At 45.8% G+C, this 17,349-nt stretch overlaps 1 protein-coding gene across 1 annotated transcript; it reads left to right on the top strand.

Annotated features, from left to right (window-relative positions):
- Window positions 1-112: 112 nt before the first annotated feature.
- GPN2 (GPN-loop GTPase 2) lies at window positions 113-10,681 on the top strand. Its single transcript, XM_007532493.3, has 5 exons — window positions 113-711; window positions 1,319-1,475; window positions 5,706-5,866; window positions 8,815-8,945; window positions 10,214-10,681. The coding sequence occupies exons 1-5, from the start codon at window positions 301-303 to the stop codon at window positions 10,284-10,286; spliced, it is 933 nt and encodes a 310-aa protein (XP_007532555.1). The 5' UTR covers window positions 113-300; the 3' UTR covers window positions 10,287-10,681.
- Window positions 10,682-17,349: the final 6,668 nt, after the last annotated feature.

Below are 17,349 nucleotides of genomic sequence, written 5' to 3'. Positions count from 1 at the left end.
CCCCAGTTCATCCTCATTGGAGAAGCGCGGCGCGTGGCCACACCCTCGACGCCGGGTCATGGCGTCATCAGGGGGGCAGGACTTCCTGTCGTCGCCCCACCGCCTCCGGCGCCTTCCGGAAGTCGGCTCGTGTCTACCGGGTCCGTAACTACTAGCTTTCCTTGCAAGGTTCCAGTCTCCGCTGTTGCTCTGCACCATGTGCACGTTGGGAATCCCTCATCTTTGGTTTTGATATCCGGCGCGGCGGCCGCCGGTTTTCCGGCTGAGCTTAGCTGCCCCGCACGGGGCGGTGTGCAGCCCATGGCGGGGGCCGCTCCGACCACGGCCTTTGGGCAGGCGGTGATCGGCCCGCCGGGCTCCGGGAAGACCACGTACTGCCTGGGCATGAGCGAGTTCTTGCGTGCTCTGGGCCGGCGCGTGGCGGTGGTGAACCTGGACCCGGCCAACGACGGGCTGCCATACGAGTGCGCCGTGGACGTCGGCGAGCTGGTGGGACTGGGCGACGTGATGGACGCGCTGCGACTGGGGCCCAACGGTGGTCTGCTCTACTGCATGGAGTACCTGGAGACCAACCTGGACTGGCTGCGGGCCAAGCTCGACCCCCTCCGCGACCACTACCTCCTCTTCGACTGCCCAGGCCAGGTGGAGCTCTGCACACACCACGGCGCGCTGCGGAGCATCTTCTCCCAGATGTCCCAGTGGGACCTCAGGGTGCGTCGTCTTGGGTGAGGCAGATGGAGAAACTGAGTCAGAGAGGAAGGCATATGTCACAGTGAGGGAGGGCTGAGTGGCTTTGCAGCAAAACAGGTATGATTTCCAATTTCGACTCTGCCACTGTAAGTTAGCCTCACCGACCCCTCGGTTTTCTCACCTGTGAAATGGATGTTAACACCTAGCGGGATGTTATTGACCGTGTGGGAGCCCTTATGTGGAAAGGGGCATGGTAATTGGTGGTGTGAACTGGTGGACAACAGTAAGGGAAAGAATGGAGTTCTTGTATTGGGGCTTGTACAAGTTGCCCACTAGTACAGCGGCTAGAGCGTTGGACCTTCAAACATGAGGTCCACAGTGTGCCAGAGTGATGATCTAGTTCTCCCTCTTTTTATTAATAAATAAATAACTCTTAAAAAGGAAGAAAAGAGAAATTGTCTTGTGTTTCCTGAGAGAAGGAAATGAATGTGATTATTGGAATGAAATAGACATGGGAGGGAACTAACAGGGGAAGATTGCATTCTGCCCTCAGGAGTCACCACTGTGACAAGGAGACACAAACCCTGCCTCAACAGCACACTCTCAGCCTCTCTTCCTCTCCTTGCAGCTGACTGCTGTCCATCTGGTAGATTCTCACTATTGTACAGACCCAGCCAAGTTCATTTCAGTACTGTGTACCTCCTTGGCAACCATGCTGCATGTGGAGCTGCCCCATGTCAATCTCCTCTCCAAGATGGACCTCATTGAGCACTATGGGAAGCTGGGTAAGAACTCTTCTGGGCTGGCAGAGTTTGGCAGCTGCTGGGATAGTGTGCAATGGAGATCTTAGCTGAAGGAAGCCCTCAGGAACCATACATGACCCAGTGATAGTAACCACAGGAAGGTCCTGGCTCCTACCCACTTTTATGCTACCACTCTGCCAGATACGGATCTGGGTTTGGAGGATAAGGGAGCTACAGATGGTGATACGTATTACAAAGACACTAACGCATGTACAAACTATTTTATTTACTGTTGAATGTAAAACATTAATTCCCCAATTAAAAAAAAAAGACACTAACAGTGATGGGAAAGTGGTTGGATAAGAGTAAGCAGAATCACCATGTATTTTAGACAGGGACCAGTAGAGATGAAGGCCTTTTTGGAAAGAGTTTTATAATTTTTTTTAAACTTATTTTTTATTTGTTTATTGGATAGGGACAGAGAGAAATAGAGAGAGAAGGGGGAGATAGTGAGGAAGAGAGAAAGAGATACCTGCAGCCCTGCTTCAACACTTGTGAAGCTTTCCCCTTGCAGGTGGGGACCAGGGGCTTGAACCTGCATCCTTGCAAACTATAACGTGTGCACTTGACCAGGTGCACTACCGCCTGGCCCCAGTATTGTGATTTTTTAAAATTTTTATTTATTTATTTATTTATCCTCTTGTTACCCTTGTTGTTTTATTGTACTTATTGTTATCATTATTGATGTCATCATTGTTGGCTAGGACAGAGAGAAATGGAAAGAGGAAGGGAAAACGGGGAGAGAAAGACACCTGCAGACCTGCTTCACCGCTTGTGAAGCGACCCCCCTGCAGGTGGGGAGCCGGGGGCTCAAACCGGGATCCTTATGCCGGTCCTTGCACTTTGCGCCATGTGCACTTACCCTGCTGCACTACGCCCAGCTCCCAGTATTGTAATTTTTTAAATAAAGATGTTTATTCACTTATAAGAGAGAGGAAACCAGAGAATCACTCTGGCATATGCCACGTTAAGGATCTAACTCAGAACTTTGTGTTTCCAAGTTCCATGCTTTAGTGCTGCACACCTTCTGGGCCAGAGGAAAAGGGTTTGGTTTGGTTTGGTTCCCTCCCCAACCACCACCAGGGTTACCCCTGGCACACTGGGTCTGCATGATTTAACCAGTCCTAGAAGGTTTTTGTTGTTGTTTGAGGTAATAGTGGTGGTGAGATTTTTTTTTTTTTTTCCTCCAGGGTTATTGCTGGGCTCGGTGCCTGCACCATGAATCCACCGCTCCTGGAAGCCATTTTTTCCCCCTTTTGTTGCCCTTGTTGTTGTAGCCTCGTTGTGGTTATTATTATTACCATTGTTGATGTTGTTCGTTGTTGGATAGGACAGAGAGAAATGGAGAGAGGAGGGGAAGACAGAGAGGGGGAGAGAAAGATAGACACCTGCAGACCTGCTTCACCAGCTGTGAAGCGACTCCCCTGCAGGTGGGGAGCCAGGGGCTCGAACCGGGATCCTTAATGCCGGTCCCTGCGCTTTGCGCCACCTGCGCTTAACCCACTGCGCCACCGCCCGACCCCGTTTTTTGTTTTGTTTCATTTTCCTTCAGTAGAGGGTGGGGGTGGATAACAAGCAGGAATTCGGGAAGAGACACCACGGCACAGTCTACTGTTTATGGAGCTTCCACTGTGCAGGTGTTCCTGTGTGCTGACCAGGGACTTGAATCTGGGGATTTGTGCATGGTAATGTTTGTTCTATACTGAATGGCCTGTCTTCTGACACCCTACCCTCCAACACATTTTTTGTGTTCAAGGAAAGGGGGTGGGGAAGTTTAGATAGATTATCTGATTATATAGGGATTGGGAAATAGTGGCAGGAAGTCAGAGATATGGGAAAGGCTAGAATCTTTACTTTTTTTTAAAAAAAAAATTATGACTCTGCAGTGAACGAAAAAAAAAATTTAAAAAAATTATTTTCCCTTTTGTTGCCCTGGTTGTTTTATTGTTATTATTGTTGTTATTGATGTCATCATTGTTGGATAGGACAGAGAGAAATGGAGAGAGGAGGGGAAGACAGAGGGGGAGAGAAAGATAGACACCTGCAGACCTGCTTCACCACTTGTGAAGCGACTCCCCTGCAGGTGGGGAGCAGCTGGGGGCTTGAACCAGATCCATATGCCGGTCCTTGTACTTTGCGCCACATGCGCTTAACCCGCTGTGCTACTGCCTGACTCCCTACTCTTTTTTTTTTTAATAGATTTTTTTCCCCCTTTTGTTGCCCTTGTTTTATTGTTGTAGTTATTATTGTTGTTGTTTGTTGTAAATTAACTTAAAAAGACGTATGGGGGTTGGGGCTGCTTGTGGTGCATATAGAAGAATTCACAGCGGGAGCTGGGAACTGGTTTAATCAATACACGGTTTATTAGGGTGAAACAGGTAAAAGGCAAAATAAGCAATTATCATCAAGGGTTAAGTGTACGCTAGGTCTGTAACGTCTTAATATGGTTATCAAAGTTTAGTCCCATAAGATAAACAATTATCAGCTCTGGTAAGGGTTGCTCATGGCTGTAGAGGGGTCTAAAAGTTGACCGGCTAGCAGAGTCACACGTGTTCAGTTCCCAAGAGAAGTAGACATGGTGGATGGATGCCTGGAGCACCTCCACTGAGAGGCATCTAACTAGGAGAAGAAGCTGCAGCCAAAGAGGCCCAGAGTTCCCACTGCTGTCCTTTTAAGTCTATTCAGCCTACCCACAATGCTTTGCACACCAGCAGTCTGGATTCACCTACAGTCCACTGTGCGCCTGCGCAGATCACTGCATATTCTGTCAGCCTTCTGTCGCCAAAGCTGACGTCACCACTGTGTCGGCATATAGCGTCACCAGAGTTGTTATTGATGTTTTTGTTGAATAGGGCAGAGAAATGGAGAAAAGAGGGTAAGACAGGGGGAGAGAAAGACAGACAGACACCTGCAGACCTGCTTCACCACGTGTGAAGTGACTCCCCTGCAGGTGGGGAGCCTGGGGCTCAAACCGGGATCCTTACACTGGTCCTTGCGCGTTGCGCCACGTGTGCTTAACCCGCTGCGCTGCCACCCAGCCCTCTATTTTTTTATTTCTATGTAAGAATGAATGAGAGGCAAAACACTTGCTTGGTTCTAGCATGTTCTATGCTGTGGTTGAATCTAGGACCTTAGCCTTGTAAGTGCTGTGCTCTCCCACTGGGTTATTTCCTCAGTTCTAGCTCCAGGTTCTTAATTCTGTGGCAAGAAAGTACTTGTCAGGCAATCCAAGGAATTCATTAGAATGCCCAAGACTTTCTTCTTTGTAGGCACAGAAGTGTATGTTTCTGAGTAGAATGTTCTAATGCAGAAGACAGTTTGATGGATCGCTGAACCTGGTCTTCATTTTAGGATAGGCCTGTTGAATAGCTCAAGAGCTTGTTTTCTGGGTGAGATGAATAATGTAGAGAGAGTGGCCACTTTCCTTTTATTAATCAAAGAAAGAAAATGAACAGAGGATCTCACATGTGTAATGCTGCTGAGCAGTCTCATAGGTTCTTTAGCCTCAGAAAAGAGAAAGGAGGGGGGACGGATGATAGTGCACCCCTCCTACCCATAGAAGACCCCTAAGGCTGCCTGTGGTATTCCTGTGTGGTGCCAAGTCCCTAACCCAGGGCCTTATTCACAGTAAGGCATATGGTCTGCCCTCACTCCCCTCAACCTGTCTTTTTAGTGGGAAGCTTTTATTCATATATTGAGTCAGAGTGCTTGTCATCTGGTCTCATTTCCTTGTTTTACAGTAAGAAGGAACTGACCCAGAAAGAGAAAGTGATCTGTCCAAGAATTCTCCCTGCTAGAATGTGATACCCATCCAATTTGACCGTCACTTACAGAATCCCTAAAGTGTGTGTATGCATGGGCCCTGGGAGTACTATCTGACATTTGAGTTTCTTGAAGTGGGGAATAGACAGGTACCTTTCTTGGTATTCAGTATTACTATGTACTACCATCAGTCAGGCACTTTTCTGTATCTGCTACTACAGTTTACAACATCTAATCTCCACAGCTCCTTGAGGCTGACCCCATATGCAAGTAAGTGACAACCAAGTAGTTCTTCTTAGTAACTTCATTTCACTGCCTCAGCCAATATTTCTTGAATGAATGTTTTAAGGAAGGCAAAGAGAGAGACGGGGGGGGGGGGGGGATTGTGGCCCTGTCTTCATGTCTTTAGCCTGACTCCAACTGCTCCTGAATGCTAGCTTCTTTCCTTAGCCTTCAATCTGGACTACTACACTGAGGTCCTGGACCTCTCCTACCTTCTTGACCACCTGGCTTCAGACCCTTTTTTCCGCCACTACCGACGACTCAATGAGAAACTGGTGCAGCTCATCGAAGACTACAGCCTGGTCTCCTTCACCCCTCTCAACATTCAGGTACTAGAGACTAAGAAACCTCTGCCCTTGGCTGTTGGCTCTGATATATCCCAGGACCTCAGCAAACCAAGGGTGCAACGCATCTGAGGCCCAAACACTGGTCTTTGTTCTGAGCCAGATAATACTGTATCTTCTTGGTTTCAGGACTAGGAGCTGTTGTAGACTGAATTCCCATAGAGGATTAACCAGACTTTGGTCACATGTTTTGTTTTGCTGGCTGTTTGGTTTGAAATGGAATGAGTTGCAGTCTAGGATGTGACTTATGGATAAAGCATTGGATTCTCAGACATGAGGTGCCGAACTTGATCCCTGGTGTCACTTATACCAAAATCATGGTTCTCTTCCTCACCCCCATTCCCATTAGTTAATCAATCAAAAAAAAATTTTGTTATTGAGAGAGAACCAGAGCATCAGTCTGGCACATAGAATGCTGGGGGGGGGGGGGTTGAATTTCGGACAGCATACTTGAGGGGAAAAGTTTTTTTTTTTTTTTTTTTTTTAATATTTATTCCCTTTTGTTGCCCTTGGTTTTTTTATTGTTGTAGTAAGAGGAAAAGGTTTTAATCCACTTTACTGGGGCCAGGTGAACATATTACAGTGCACAAGGACCCAGGTTCAAGCCCCCACCAGTCCCCACCTGCAGGGGGAAGGCTTTGTAAGTGGTGAAGCAGTGTTGCAGGTGTCTCTCTGTCTCTCTCTCTCTGTATCACTCCCTCCCCTCTTGATTTCTGGCTGTCTCTATCTAGTAAATAAAGATAATGATTTTTTTAAATTTGGGAGTCAGGAGGTAGCACAGCGGGTTAAGTGTATGTGGTGCAAAGCACAGGGACCTGTATAAGGATCCCGGTTCAAGCACCTGGCTCCCCACCTGCAGGGGAGTCGCTTCACAGGCAGTGAAGCAGGCCTGCAGGTGTCTGTCTCTCTCTCCCCCTCTCTGTCTTCTCTGTCTCTCTCCATTTCTCTCTGCCCTATCCAGCAAGGATGACATCAGTAACAACAACAATAATAACTACAACAACAACAAAAAAGGGAAAATAAATCAAAAAAATTTTTTTTTATTTTAAAGTTAAATAAAATCCACTTTACAAATGGTAAAGCAGTGTTTGCAGGTGTTTCTATCTTCGCCTTCTATCCCTGTTTCTCTTCTGTCCTATGGTTGTGCAGGGGATTAAACCCCTGGGACTTTGGAGCCTCAGGCATGAGAGTCTCTTTGCATAACCAATATGCTATCTACCCCTGAATTTCTCTTTGTCTCTATTATTATTTTTTTTTAGTGTTTATTATTGGAGAGAGATAGAGATATATTGAGAGGGGAAGGGAAGATAGGGAAAGAGAGAGAGACACCTGCAGCTCTGTTTCACCACTCATGAAGTTTCCCCCCTGCAAGTGGGGACTAGAGGCTTGAACCTGGGGCCTTGTGCACTGTAATGTGTGAGCTTAACCAGGTGCACCATCACCGGCCCCTCTGTCTCTATCCAATAAAGTGTTAAATAGAAAAATAAAATGGAAGAGTTTAGAAAGTCAACAGAAAGAGACTTGACCAAGGCCAGGACAAACCTTTCAGACTCCTTCAAGACAGACAATTACCTATTACTTTTGCAAAGAGTACCCAGCCCCAGTGCCTCTCACCCAGCCTCCTACAGAGGTAACCTGAGAGACATAGGTATATGTTGTATTCCTTTCTACAGTGGGTGGACATGAGTAGAGTTGTTGCTTCCATTTTTACTTTATTTTTTTTATTTAATTTTATTGTAGTATGATAAAATTATAATTTTTAAATTATTTTAATGAGAAGAGATACAGAGAAAGAGACCAGCGCACCACTTGCTCAATATAATTTTTTAAAAAAACGCAGGAGATACAGCATAATGCAAAAGACTTTCATTCCTGAGACTCTGAGATCCCAGGTTTAATTCCCAGCACCACTGTAAGCCAGAGCTGAGCAGTGCTCTGATGAAAAAGGGAGGGGCAGTGGCGCACCAGGTTAAGCACATATAGTACGAAGCACAAGGATCCCGGTTCCATCTCCCAGCTCCCCACCTGCAGGAGGTTTGCTTCACAAGCGGTGAAGTAGGTCTGCAGGTGTCTGTCTTTCTCCTCTATCTACCCCTCCTCTCAGTTTCTCTCTGTCCTATCCAATTAAAAAGTGGAAAAAATGGCTATAGGCACAGTAGATTCATAGTTCACTCACTGAGCCCCAGTAATAACCCTGGAGGCAAAAAAAAAAAAAGAGAGAGAGAGAGAGAGATTTGTTTTTTTTTATTTTTACTGAGAGACATAGAGAGAAAGAGACGTACACACCAGACAGCACTGCTGATCCCTGGCTTATGGTGGTGCCAGGGATTGAAACTGGGATCTCACAGCCTCAAGCGTGAGAGTTTTCTGCTTGACTGTTATGCTCTCTCCCTTTCCCTTTTTCTTTCACCTCTAAAATGAAGTGTGCTAATCATAACAGCTATCATGTAAAGGATTTCTCTTTTAGCATTGTGCTAAGGACTATATTTGCATTATTTTGATCTATTCTTTCTAGCCTGGGGGAGATTGTTATCTGTGTTAATATAGGTGAGAAAATAGGTTACGTGTATGTCTGTCGTTTCTAGTGTGAGGGAAGTACTATGCAAAGCACTGTAATACTTCCACAGATGTGCCCCTAACGTCAGAGGTATATAGTAAAATAGGGGAGACAGATGAGTTCATAGGCATTTATAAAACAGGATCAGTAGGGGAAACAGGGAACTAAAGGTATGTAGAGCAGTTTGGTAATTTTCATGTGTTGATCCTCAGCCAATAAAGGATGTAGCCATGCTTCTGGGGACAGAACTACCCAGGCCAAAGAAGCTGCATGAGGCAAGACTGAGGAGGGTGATTGGAGGTTAGAAGCAGTATGCTGCAGCCTCGGTTCCATATATCTCCGTGTCAGTCACTGTTGTTCCTCTCTTCCCACCCAGGACAAGGAGAGTATCCAGCGGGTCCTCCAGGCCGTGGATAAAGCCAATGGCTACTGTTTCGGGGCTCAAGAGCAGCGGAACATAGAGGCCATGATGTCTGCTGCCATGGGAGCAGACTTCCATTTCTCCTCGTATCCTTGCTGGGCCTCAACCCCTTCTCTGCCACCCAAGATAGGAGACATGGGGCAGGAATGGCCACATCTATCCTGGTGGATGGCTGCACTTGTGGCTGACCATTTGGGTTCATTGGTTGTTGGTGTGCAAAAGCTGGTCATCGAGAGGCTTTGGGGTTGTTTGTATGTGAGGACAGAGGAGGCTGCTGATCAGGAGAGCAAACACAGTCCCGAAAACAAAAGGGCGCTACTGTTCATTTGTGAGAGATCCAGAAGTTCAGTTGGCCTGGTATCTTGAGTGAAGTGGAAGTGGAGATACAGAGATACAGGAGAGGTAGACAGGGCTGGCTGATGGTGCTTGGAAGTCCTGCTAATTTGTGTGAACTTCAGTTCATGGGTGGGCAGCAGACATAGCTGCCCTGTGTGTTGTGTAGCAGGACATGACAGTGTTAGGTATGCAGTTTTGAAAATCCCCTTGAATAGAAAATGCTATTAAGAAATACGTTTGGAGGCATAAGATTTGTTTATGGTCTTTAGATAAAAAAGAATAAAACATGAATTGTGGGAATAGAAAGGATTGGGAAATTATAAGGAGATAAACTCACTAAAATAGATTACAAGGGTGACCTAGGAGGTATGTGGCACAATGACAGAGTAAGTGCCATACCCTTGAATGTGAGGTCGTGATTTCAATCCCCAGCAACACATATGCCAGAATAATGGTCTGGTGTCTCCTTCCTTTCCCCTCTCTCCCCTCCTCCCTCCCTCCCTCTCCCCTTCCCCTCTCTTTCCTCCTTCCCTTTCCCCTTCCCCTCTCCTTCCTGCTTCCCTTTCCCCTCCCCACTCCTCCCTCCCTTTCCCCTTTTCCCTCTCCTTCCTGCTTCCCTCTCCCCTCCCCACTCCTCCATCCCTCTCCCCTTCCCCTCTCCTTCCTGCTTCCCTCTCCCCTCCCCACTCCTCCCTCCCTTTCCCCTTTCCCCTCTCCTTCCTGCTTCCCTCTCCCCTCCCCACTCCTCCCTCCCTTTCCCCTTTCCCCTCTCCTTCCTGCTTCCCTCTCCCTTCCCCACTCCTCCATCCCTCTCCCCTTCCCCTCTCCTTCCTCCTTCCCTCTCACCTCTCCTCCCTCCCTCTCCTCTGTCTCTGTCTATCCCCCCCCCCCAATAAATAAATCTTTAAAAAGGATTTTGAGGGAGAGGTATGGGAGGGATTTGCCACTAGAGTTGGTGGTGTCAGTTAACCTGCTGCCCATCCTTGTTATGCATCATCCTTGACACACTGTCCCTCAGCACCCTGGGCATTCAGGAGAAGTATCTGGCACCCTCGGACCAGTCCGTGGAGCAGGAAGCCATGCAGCTATAGCAACAAGTTGTTTGGGGAGCACAACACGAAACCTAGCTCAGGGACAGGTGGCAACTCCCAGTGAACAGTGGACAGAGCAGGCTACAGACCCGAGAGCTGGCAGGCTGGCAAGGGGACTGAATCCCTGCAAAAGACTAATAACCAAAGCCAGACATGGGAACCAGTAGAGTGCCCACCACCCCAACACTGCCCAGCTGCCAGGAATGCAGCACTGACCTCATCTGGGCAGTGTTGGAATGTGCTGGAATTCAGGAATTCATTTTTTTCCATTTTGTGACTTTCAAGCCTGCTGTCCAGGCTCTTGGAGTTGGGACAGTAAGAGGAAGTGTCATCTCCCAGAGTCCTGTTTCTTCCCTCAGTGCAGCACAAGGCCACACTAGAGCATTGACGCCTTGTTTACATTGTTTGCTTTTGTTACTCTTCAGCATAAACAGTGAAACTCGAGCTTTCCCAGGCAATACAAATTTCCGATTCATAGAAGTGCTTAAAAGTCTACTTTGGGGGGAGCGGGTTAAGCGCACATGGGGCAAAGCTCAAGGACTGACCTAAGGATCCCAGTTTGAGTTCCCGGCTCCCCACCTACAGGGGAGTCGCTTCACAATGGGTGAAGCAGGTCTGCATATGTCTCCCCCCCCCCCCCATCTTCTCCTCTCCCGATTTCTCTGTCCTAACAGCAACAACAAATAATAACTACAACAATAAAACAAGGGCAACAAAAATAAATATTTTAAAAAATCTTTTTTAAAGTCTTATTTTTGGGCAGGGGTAGATAGCATAATGGTTATACAAATAAACTCATGCAAAGAAAGAAAAGAAAAATTGATAGGGTGGCAAAAAACAAGGTACCTTGCAATTCATATTTTCAACCATTCGGTGGCACTCCAGACTCACCTTTTTACAGTGGTAGCCTAGGAACTATAGACAGATGGCAGTTATGCCAGAGTTTTATAGACATTTGGTTAACACGGAAAGGACTTGACATTTTACAAAGTGCCTTCACACACATTGTCCTCTTGTGGGTTTCAAAGCAACTCCTTAGAGAAAAATGAAGAATGTTACTAAGCCCCATTTTACAGTGAGAAAACATGCATTTCAAATAGGGTTTCTTTTTTCTTTCTTTTTTTTTTTTTTTTTATTGTCAGCAACTTTATCATTGGGACTCGGTGTCTGCACAATGAATCCACCACTCCTGCAGAAGCTATTTTTCTTTCTTTTATTTGATAGAGACAGAGCAACACTGCTTCACCACTCCTGAAGGTGGGGCTCAGGGGCTTGAACCTGGGTCCTTGTGCATGGCAGCATGTACACTTTACTGGGTGTACCACCACCACCTGATCCCTGAACTTGGGTTTTCTCATGCACCACTTTACTAACTTCTTAGTTGCAGGTCATAGTGAAATGTGAGCCTTGTCCCACAGGACTGGTATCCAATCAGGCAAAAGAATTTAGGCACCAGGCAGGGGTAGATAGCATAATGGTTATGCAAAGAGACTCTCGTGCCTGAGGCTCCAAAGCCCCAGGTTCAATGCCCTGCACCACTATAAGCCAGAGATAGATGATCAGTGGTCTGGTAGAAAGAAAAAAAAAATTAGGCGCCTATGTTATTGTACCTTAAACCAGCAGCCAATAGGTCCACTGGTGGCTTGGGCAGTTGGATTATTCTATGAAAAGAATCAAATATTTTGAATTGACATAGAGATGGGGAATGGCAGTTTTGCTTTCTAGTTTCAGCAGCCAGAGGCAGAAGACGAAGAAGCAGGAGAATGAGGGGCTTTGACAAGGTAACTGGCTGGAGTGGTATGGAAGCGGCCAAACTCTACTCCCACGCCCTACCTCAGAGGGGATAATAACTGGGTGCTGCTTCCCCAGCCTCTTTAATCTAAGGAGTTTAAAGCACCTCATCCCTATTAACACCCTACATAGTAGGTGGGGAGTATCACCAGAGCCATCCGGGGAAACAGGCCAGGAGCCACAGCCTAGGGCTGACTATGAGTCACCTATGGAGCCAGGACCCCTGGAATCCTTATGCCCAGGCTGTTGGACAAATCCTCACCAGCCAGGGTGTGGGGACCTGTGGTCAGGGGTTTTTGATGCTTGCCTCATCACAGAGGCCCCTCTGCTCAACAAAGCAAATCCATCTGAAGGGAGGCGTCGTTTAGAACTTTATGGCTGCATATGCAAGCACCCTCAGCGTTTATTCTCTGCAGTCGCAGAGTGGAGAGGGATGGAAGTAATCCAAAACTTTAGCCTTGATTTGACAGCAAGGATGTCAGTAAACAGCTTCTATTCACCTCCCTCTGACAGAAAGGAAGGGAATAGCATACAGAAAAGGAGATGGCTGGGTGGGTCTCCAAGTGTAGTCAGTGAAATATGTGGGGTAAGAGAAAGGCCGTCTTTTTTTTTTTTTTAATTGGATAGAGAAATTGACAGGGAAGGGGGAGATAAAAAGACATCTATAGTACTGCTTCACCACTTGTGAAGCTTTCCCTCTGCGGTGTAAAACAGGAGCTTGAACTCTGGTGGTATAAACAGGGCATGCCACCTTCTAGCCCCAAAATGGCCTTTGTACGGCTGCTACGTGGCAATCAAGACTTAATTTTTTTTTTTCTTCCTGGGTTATTGCTAGGGCTTGGTGCCTGCACTACAAATCCAGTGCTCCTGGAGACTATTTTTTCCCTCTTGTTGCCCTTGTTTACTGTTGTTACTGTCGTTGGATAGGACAGAGAGAAATGCAGAGAGATGGGGAAGACAGGAGGAGAGAAAGATAGACACCTATAGACCTGCTTCACCACTTGTGAAGCGACTCCTGCAAGTGGGGGGCTGAGGGCTCGAACCGGGATCCCTGTACTCGTCCTTTAGCTTCATGCCATGTGCACTTAACCCACTGCCCTATTGCCTGATCCCCAAGACTTGTTTTTTTTCCTTTCTTGATAACACAAAAGTGAAAAACTTGGACAATGAAAACATCCAGAATTGCCCTTGCAAGTAGAAATATGTAAATCTTATATTTAAATGAATACTGGTGGTGGTTCAGAAGGTGGCGCAGTGGATAAACCATTGGATTCCCAAGCATGAGGTCCTGAGTTCAATCCCCGGCATCACAAGTACCAGAGTGATGCTTAGTTCTTAGCTTTCTCATTAATAAAATATTTAAAATGTGTACTGTGTTTCCTTCAATGTTTTTTTATTATTTATTAGAAAGTTAGATGCTATCTCCATCAAGATCCCAACCACATTTTTTAGGAGAATAGAACAAATGCTACAGATGTTTATCTGGAGCCAGAAAAGACCTAGATTTACCAAAACAATCTTGAGAAAAAAGAACAGAACTGGAGGCATCACACTCCCAGATGTCAAACTGTATTATAGGGCCATTGTCATCAAAACTGCTTGGTACTGGAACATGAATAGACACTGACCAGTGGAACAGAATTGAGAGCCCAGAAGTAAACCCCCAGACTATACAATGGGGAAAGCAGAGTCTCTTCAACAAATGGTGTTGGAAACAATGGGATGAAACATGCAGAAGAATGAAACTGAACCACTATATTTCACCAAATACAAAAGAAAATTCCAAGTGGATCAAGGACTTGGATGTTAGACCACAAACTATCAGATACTTAAGAGGAAAATATTGGCAGAACTCTTTTCTGCATAAATTTTAAAGACATCTTCAATGAAACGAATCCAATTACAGAGAAGACTAAGGCAAGTATAAACCTATGGGACTACATCAAATTAAAAAGCTGCACAGCTAAAGAAACTACTACCCAAACCAAGAGACCCCTCACAGAATGGGAGAAGATCTTTACATGCCATACATCAGACAAGAGGCTAATAACCAGAATATATAAAGAACTTGCAAATCTCAACAACAAGACAACAAATAACCCCATCCAAAAATGGGGGGAGGACATGGACAGAATATTCACCACAGAAGAGATCCAGAAGGCCGAGAAACACATGAAAAAATGCTCCAAATCTCTGACTGTCAGAGAAATGCAAATAAAGACAACAATGAGATACCACTTCACTCCTGTGAGAATGTCAGACATCAGAAAAGGTAACAGCAGCAAATGCTGGAGAGGGTGTGGGGTCAAAGGAACCCTCCTACAGTGCTGGTAGGAATGTAAATTGGTCCAACCTCTGTGGAGAACAGTCTGGAGAACTCTTAGAAGGCTAGAAATAGACCTACCCGGGAGTCGGGCTGTAGCGCAGCGGGTTAAGCGCAGGTGGCGCAAAGCACAAGGACCGGCATAAGGATCCCGGTTCGAACCCCGGCTCCCCACCTGCAGGGGAGTCGCTTCACAGGCGGTGAAGCAGGTCTGTAGGTGTCTGTCTTTCTCTCCTCCTCTCTGTCTTCCCCTCCTCTCTCCATTTCTCTCTGTCCTATCCAACATTGACAACAACAATAATAATAACCACAACACTAAAACAACAAGGGCAACAAAAGGGAATAAATAAAATAAATATTAAAAAAAAAAAAAAGAAATGAACCTACCCTATGATCCTGCAATTCCTCTCCTGGAGATATATCCTAAGGAACCCAACACATCCATCCAATAAGATCTGTGTACATATATGTTCTTGGCAGCACAATTTGTAATAGCCAAAACCTGGAAGCAACCCAGGTGTCCAACAACAGATGAGTGGCTGAGCAAGTTGTGGTCTATATACACAATGGAATACTACTCAGCTATAAAAAATGGTGACTTCACCGTTTTCCGTTTTCAGCCAATCTTGGATGGACCTTGAAAAAATCATGTTGAGTGAAATAAGTCAGAAACAGAAGGATGAATATGGGATGATCTCACTCTCAGGCAGAAGTTGAAAAGCAAGATCAGAAAAGAAAACACAAGTAGAACCTGAAATGGAATTGGTGTACTGCACCAAAGTAAAAGACTCTGGGGTGGGTGGGTGGGCGGGGAAAATACAGATCCAAGAAGGATGACAGAGGACCTAGTGGGGGTTGTATTGTTATGTGGAAAACTGGGAAATGTTAAGCATGTACAAACTACTGTATTTACTGAATGTAAAACATTAATTCCCCAATAAAGAAATTTAAAAAGAGAAAAAAAACACTGGTACATGTGCTGCCGGTAATTGAACTCAGGACAACATGGTTGAGAAATGCTTTATCCACTGCGCCATCTCCTGGACCACTGTTTGGTTTTTTATTTTATTTTATTTTTTTGTTTTTTCCCTTCAGGGTTATCACTGGGGCTGGGTGCTGGCACAATGAATCCGTTGCTCCTGGGGGCCATTTTTTATTTTAATTTTTTTCCTATTTTGTTCAACCAGGCAGAGAGAAATTGGGGGGGGGGTGATAGGATGGCAAGGATGATTCATAACACCCTCAATTCCCTCTCAATTTCTCTGTCCTATCAAACAAAATAGGAAAAAAAAAAAAAAGGAAAAAATGGCCACCACAGAGTAGTGGATTGGTAGCACCAGCACTGAGTTCCAGTGATAACCCTGGTAACAATAACAACCAAAAAAAATCGTTGTGGTCCGGGAGGTGGCGCAGTGGTAAAGCTTTGGACTCTCAAGCATGAGGTCGTAAGTTTGATCCCCGGCAGCACATGTGCCAGAGTGATGTCTGGTTCTTTCTCCTATCTTCCTCATAAAAAATAATAATAGGGAGTTGGGCAGTAACGCATTGGGTTAAGCACAGATGGAGGAAAGCGCAAAGACCGGCTCAAGGATCCCAGTTCGAGTCCCCAGCTCCCCACCTGCAAGGGAGTCACTTCACAGGCGGTGAAGCTGGTCTGCAGGTGTCTTTCTCTCCCCCCTCTGTCTTCCCCTCCTCTCTCCATTTCTCTCTGTCCTATCCAATGACAATGACATCAATAACAATAATAAAACAAGGGCAATAAAAAAGGGAATAAATAAATATAAAAAATACAAAAAAAAAAAGTGGTCTGGGAGGTGGAGCCCTGGATAAAGCACTGGACATTTAAGGATGAGGCCCTGAATTCAGTCTCTGGCAACACATGTACCAGAGTGATGCAAAATATTTTAAAAGGCGGGGGAGAAAACAGACACACAGACCTGCTTCATCATTTGTGTTGCATCCCTGTCACAAGGAGCAGAGGCTCCAAACTGGGTCCTTGTGTACATCCTTGTGCTTAGTACGATGTGCGCTTGCTTAACTGGGCGCCCCACCACCTAGACCTCTTTTTTTTATTATTATTATTTCTTTACTGGGGGATTAATGTTTTACAGTCAACAGTAAATACAAGTTTGTACATGCATAACTTTTCCCAGTTTTTCACATGACATACAACCCCCACTAGGTTCCCTGCCATGTTCCAGGACCTGAACTCCCCAGTCTTTTACTTAGGTGCAATATACCATGGTGTTACTTTTCTGTAGGTACACAGGGCTAAATACAGCATTTATGTAAGTGGGGTATAATTGCTTTGTAACCTCCTTTTTTTCAGTTGACACTAATTCATGTAATTAAAACTATAAAGACCTTGTTTATTGTTTAAGGGATAATCTATGATATGTCAGTAACATTGTATACTTATCCAGACCCCCTTGTTAGCCACTTCCAGTTTTTGTTTGTTTGTTTTGTTTTTTAAGGTTTTACTATTAATGGGACAGATAGGAGGAGAGAGAAAAAGCCAGATATCACTGGTACATGTGCTGCCAGGGATCGAACACAGGACCTCATGCTTGAGAGTCCAGTGCTTTATCTATCCACTGCGCCACCTCCCCAACCACATTACTACCAGTTTTTTGCCTATTGTAAATAATGCTATGATTAACATCTTTGTATGCAAGCCTTTGACTCTCTAATTTTTAACTTTAATGATAAAGTCCTTGAAATGGAATAGGGGCATTCTAGATTATTTTTTTCTTTTTGCCTCCAGGGTTATCGCTGGGGCTCAGTGCCTGCACTACAAATCCACTGCTCCTGGAGGCCATTTTTTGGACAGAGAGAATTTGAGAGAGGAGGTTGGAGATAGGGAGAGAAAGATACCTGCAGACCTGCTTCACCGCTTGTGAAGCTACCCCCCTTCAGGTGGAAAGCTGGGGGCTCGAACCGGGAGCCTTG

The sequence above is a fragment of the Erinaceus europaeus genome, chromosome 13 (genome assembly GCF_950295315.1).
Source record: "Erinaceus europaeus chromosome 13, mEriEur2.1, whole genome shotgun sequence".
NCBI classification, from domain to species: domain Eukaryota; kingdom Metazoa; phylum Chordata; class Mammalia; order Eulipotyphla; family Erinaceidae; genus Erinaceus; species Erinaceus europaeus.
The sequence above is the reverse complement of the archived record's forward strand: the minus strand, read 5'-3'. Positions and strand labels throughout refer to the sequence as shown.

Bases quoted from the DNA above. Each gene is read 5' to 3' on its own strand.
- GPN2 (XM_007532493.3), top strand. From the start codon at position 301: ATGGCGGGGGCCGCTCCGACCACGGCCTTTGGGCAGGCGGTGATCGGC. The intron at 712-1,318 runs GTGCGTCGTCTT...CTCTCCTTGCAG, and splicing joins TGTCCCAGTGGGACCTCAGG to CTGACTGCTGTCCATCTGGT. The intron at 5,867-8,814 runs GTACTAGAGACT...CTTCCCACCCAG, and splicing joins TCACCCCTCTCAACATTCAG to GACAAGGAGAGTATCCAGCG.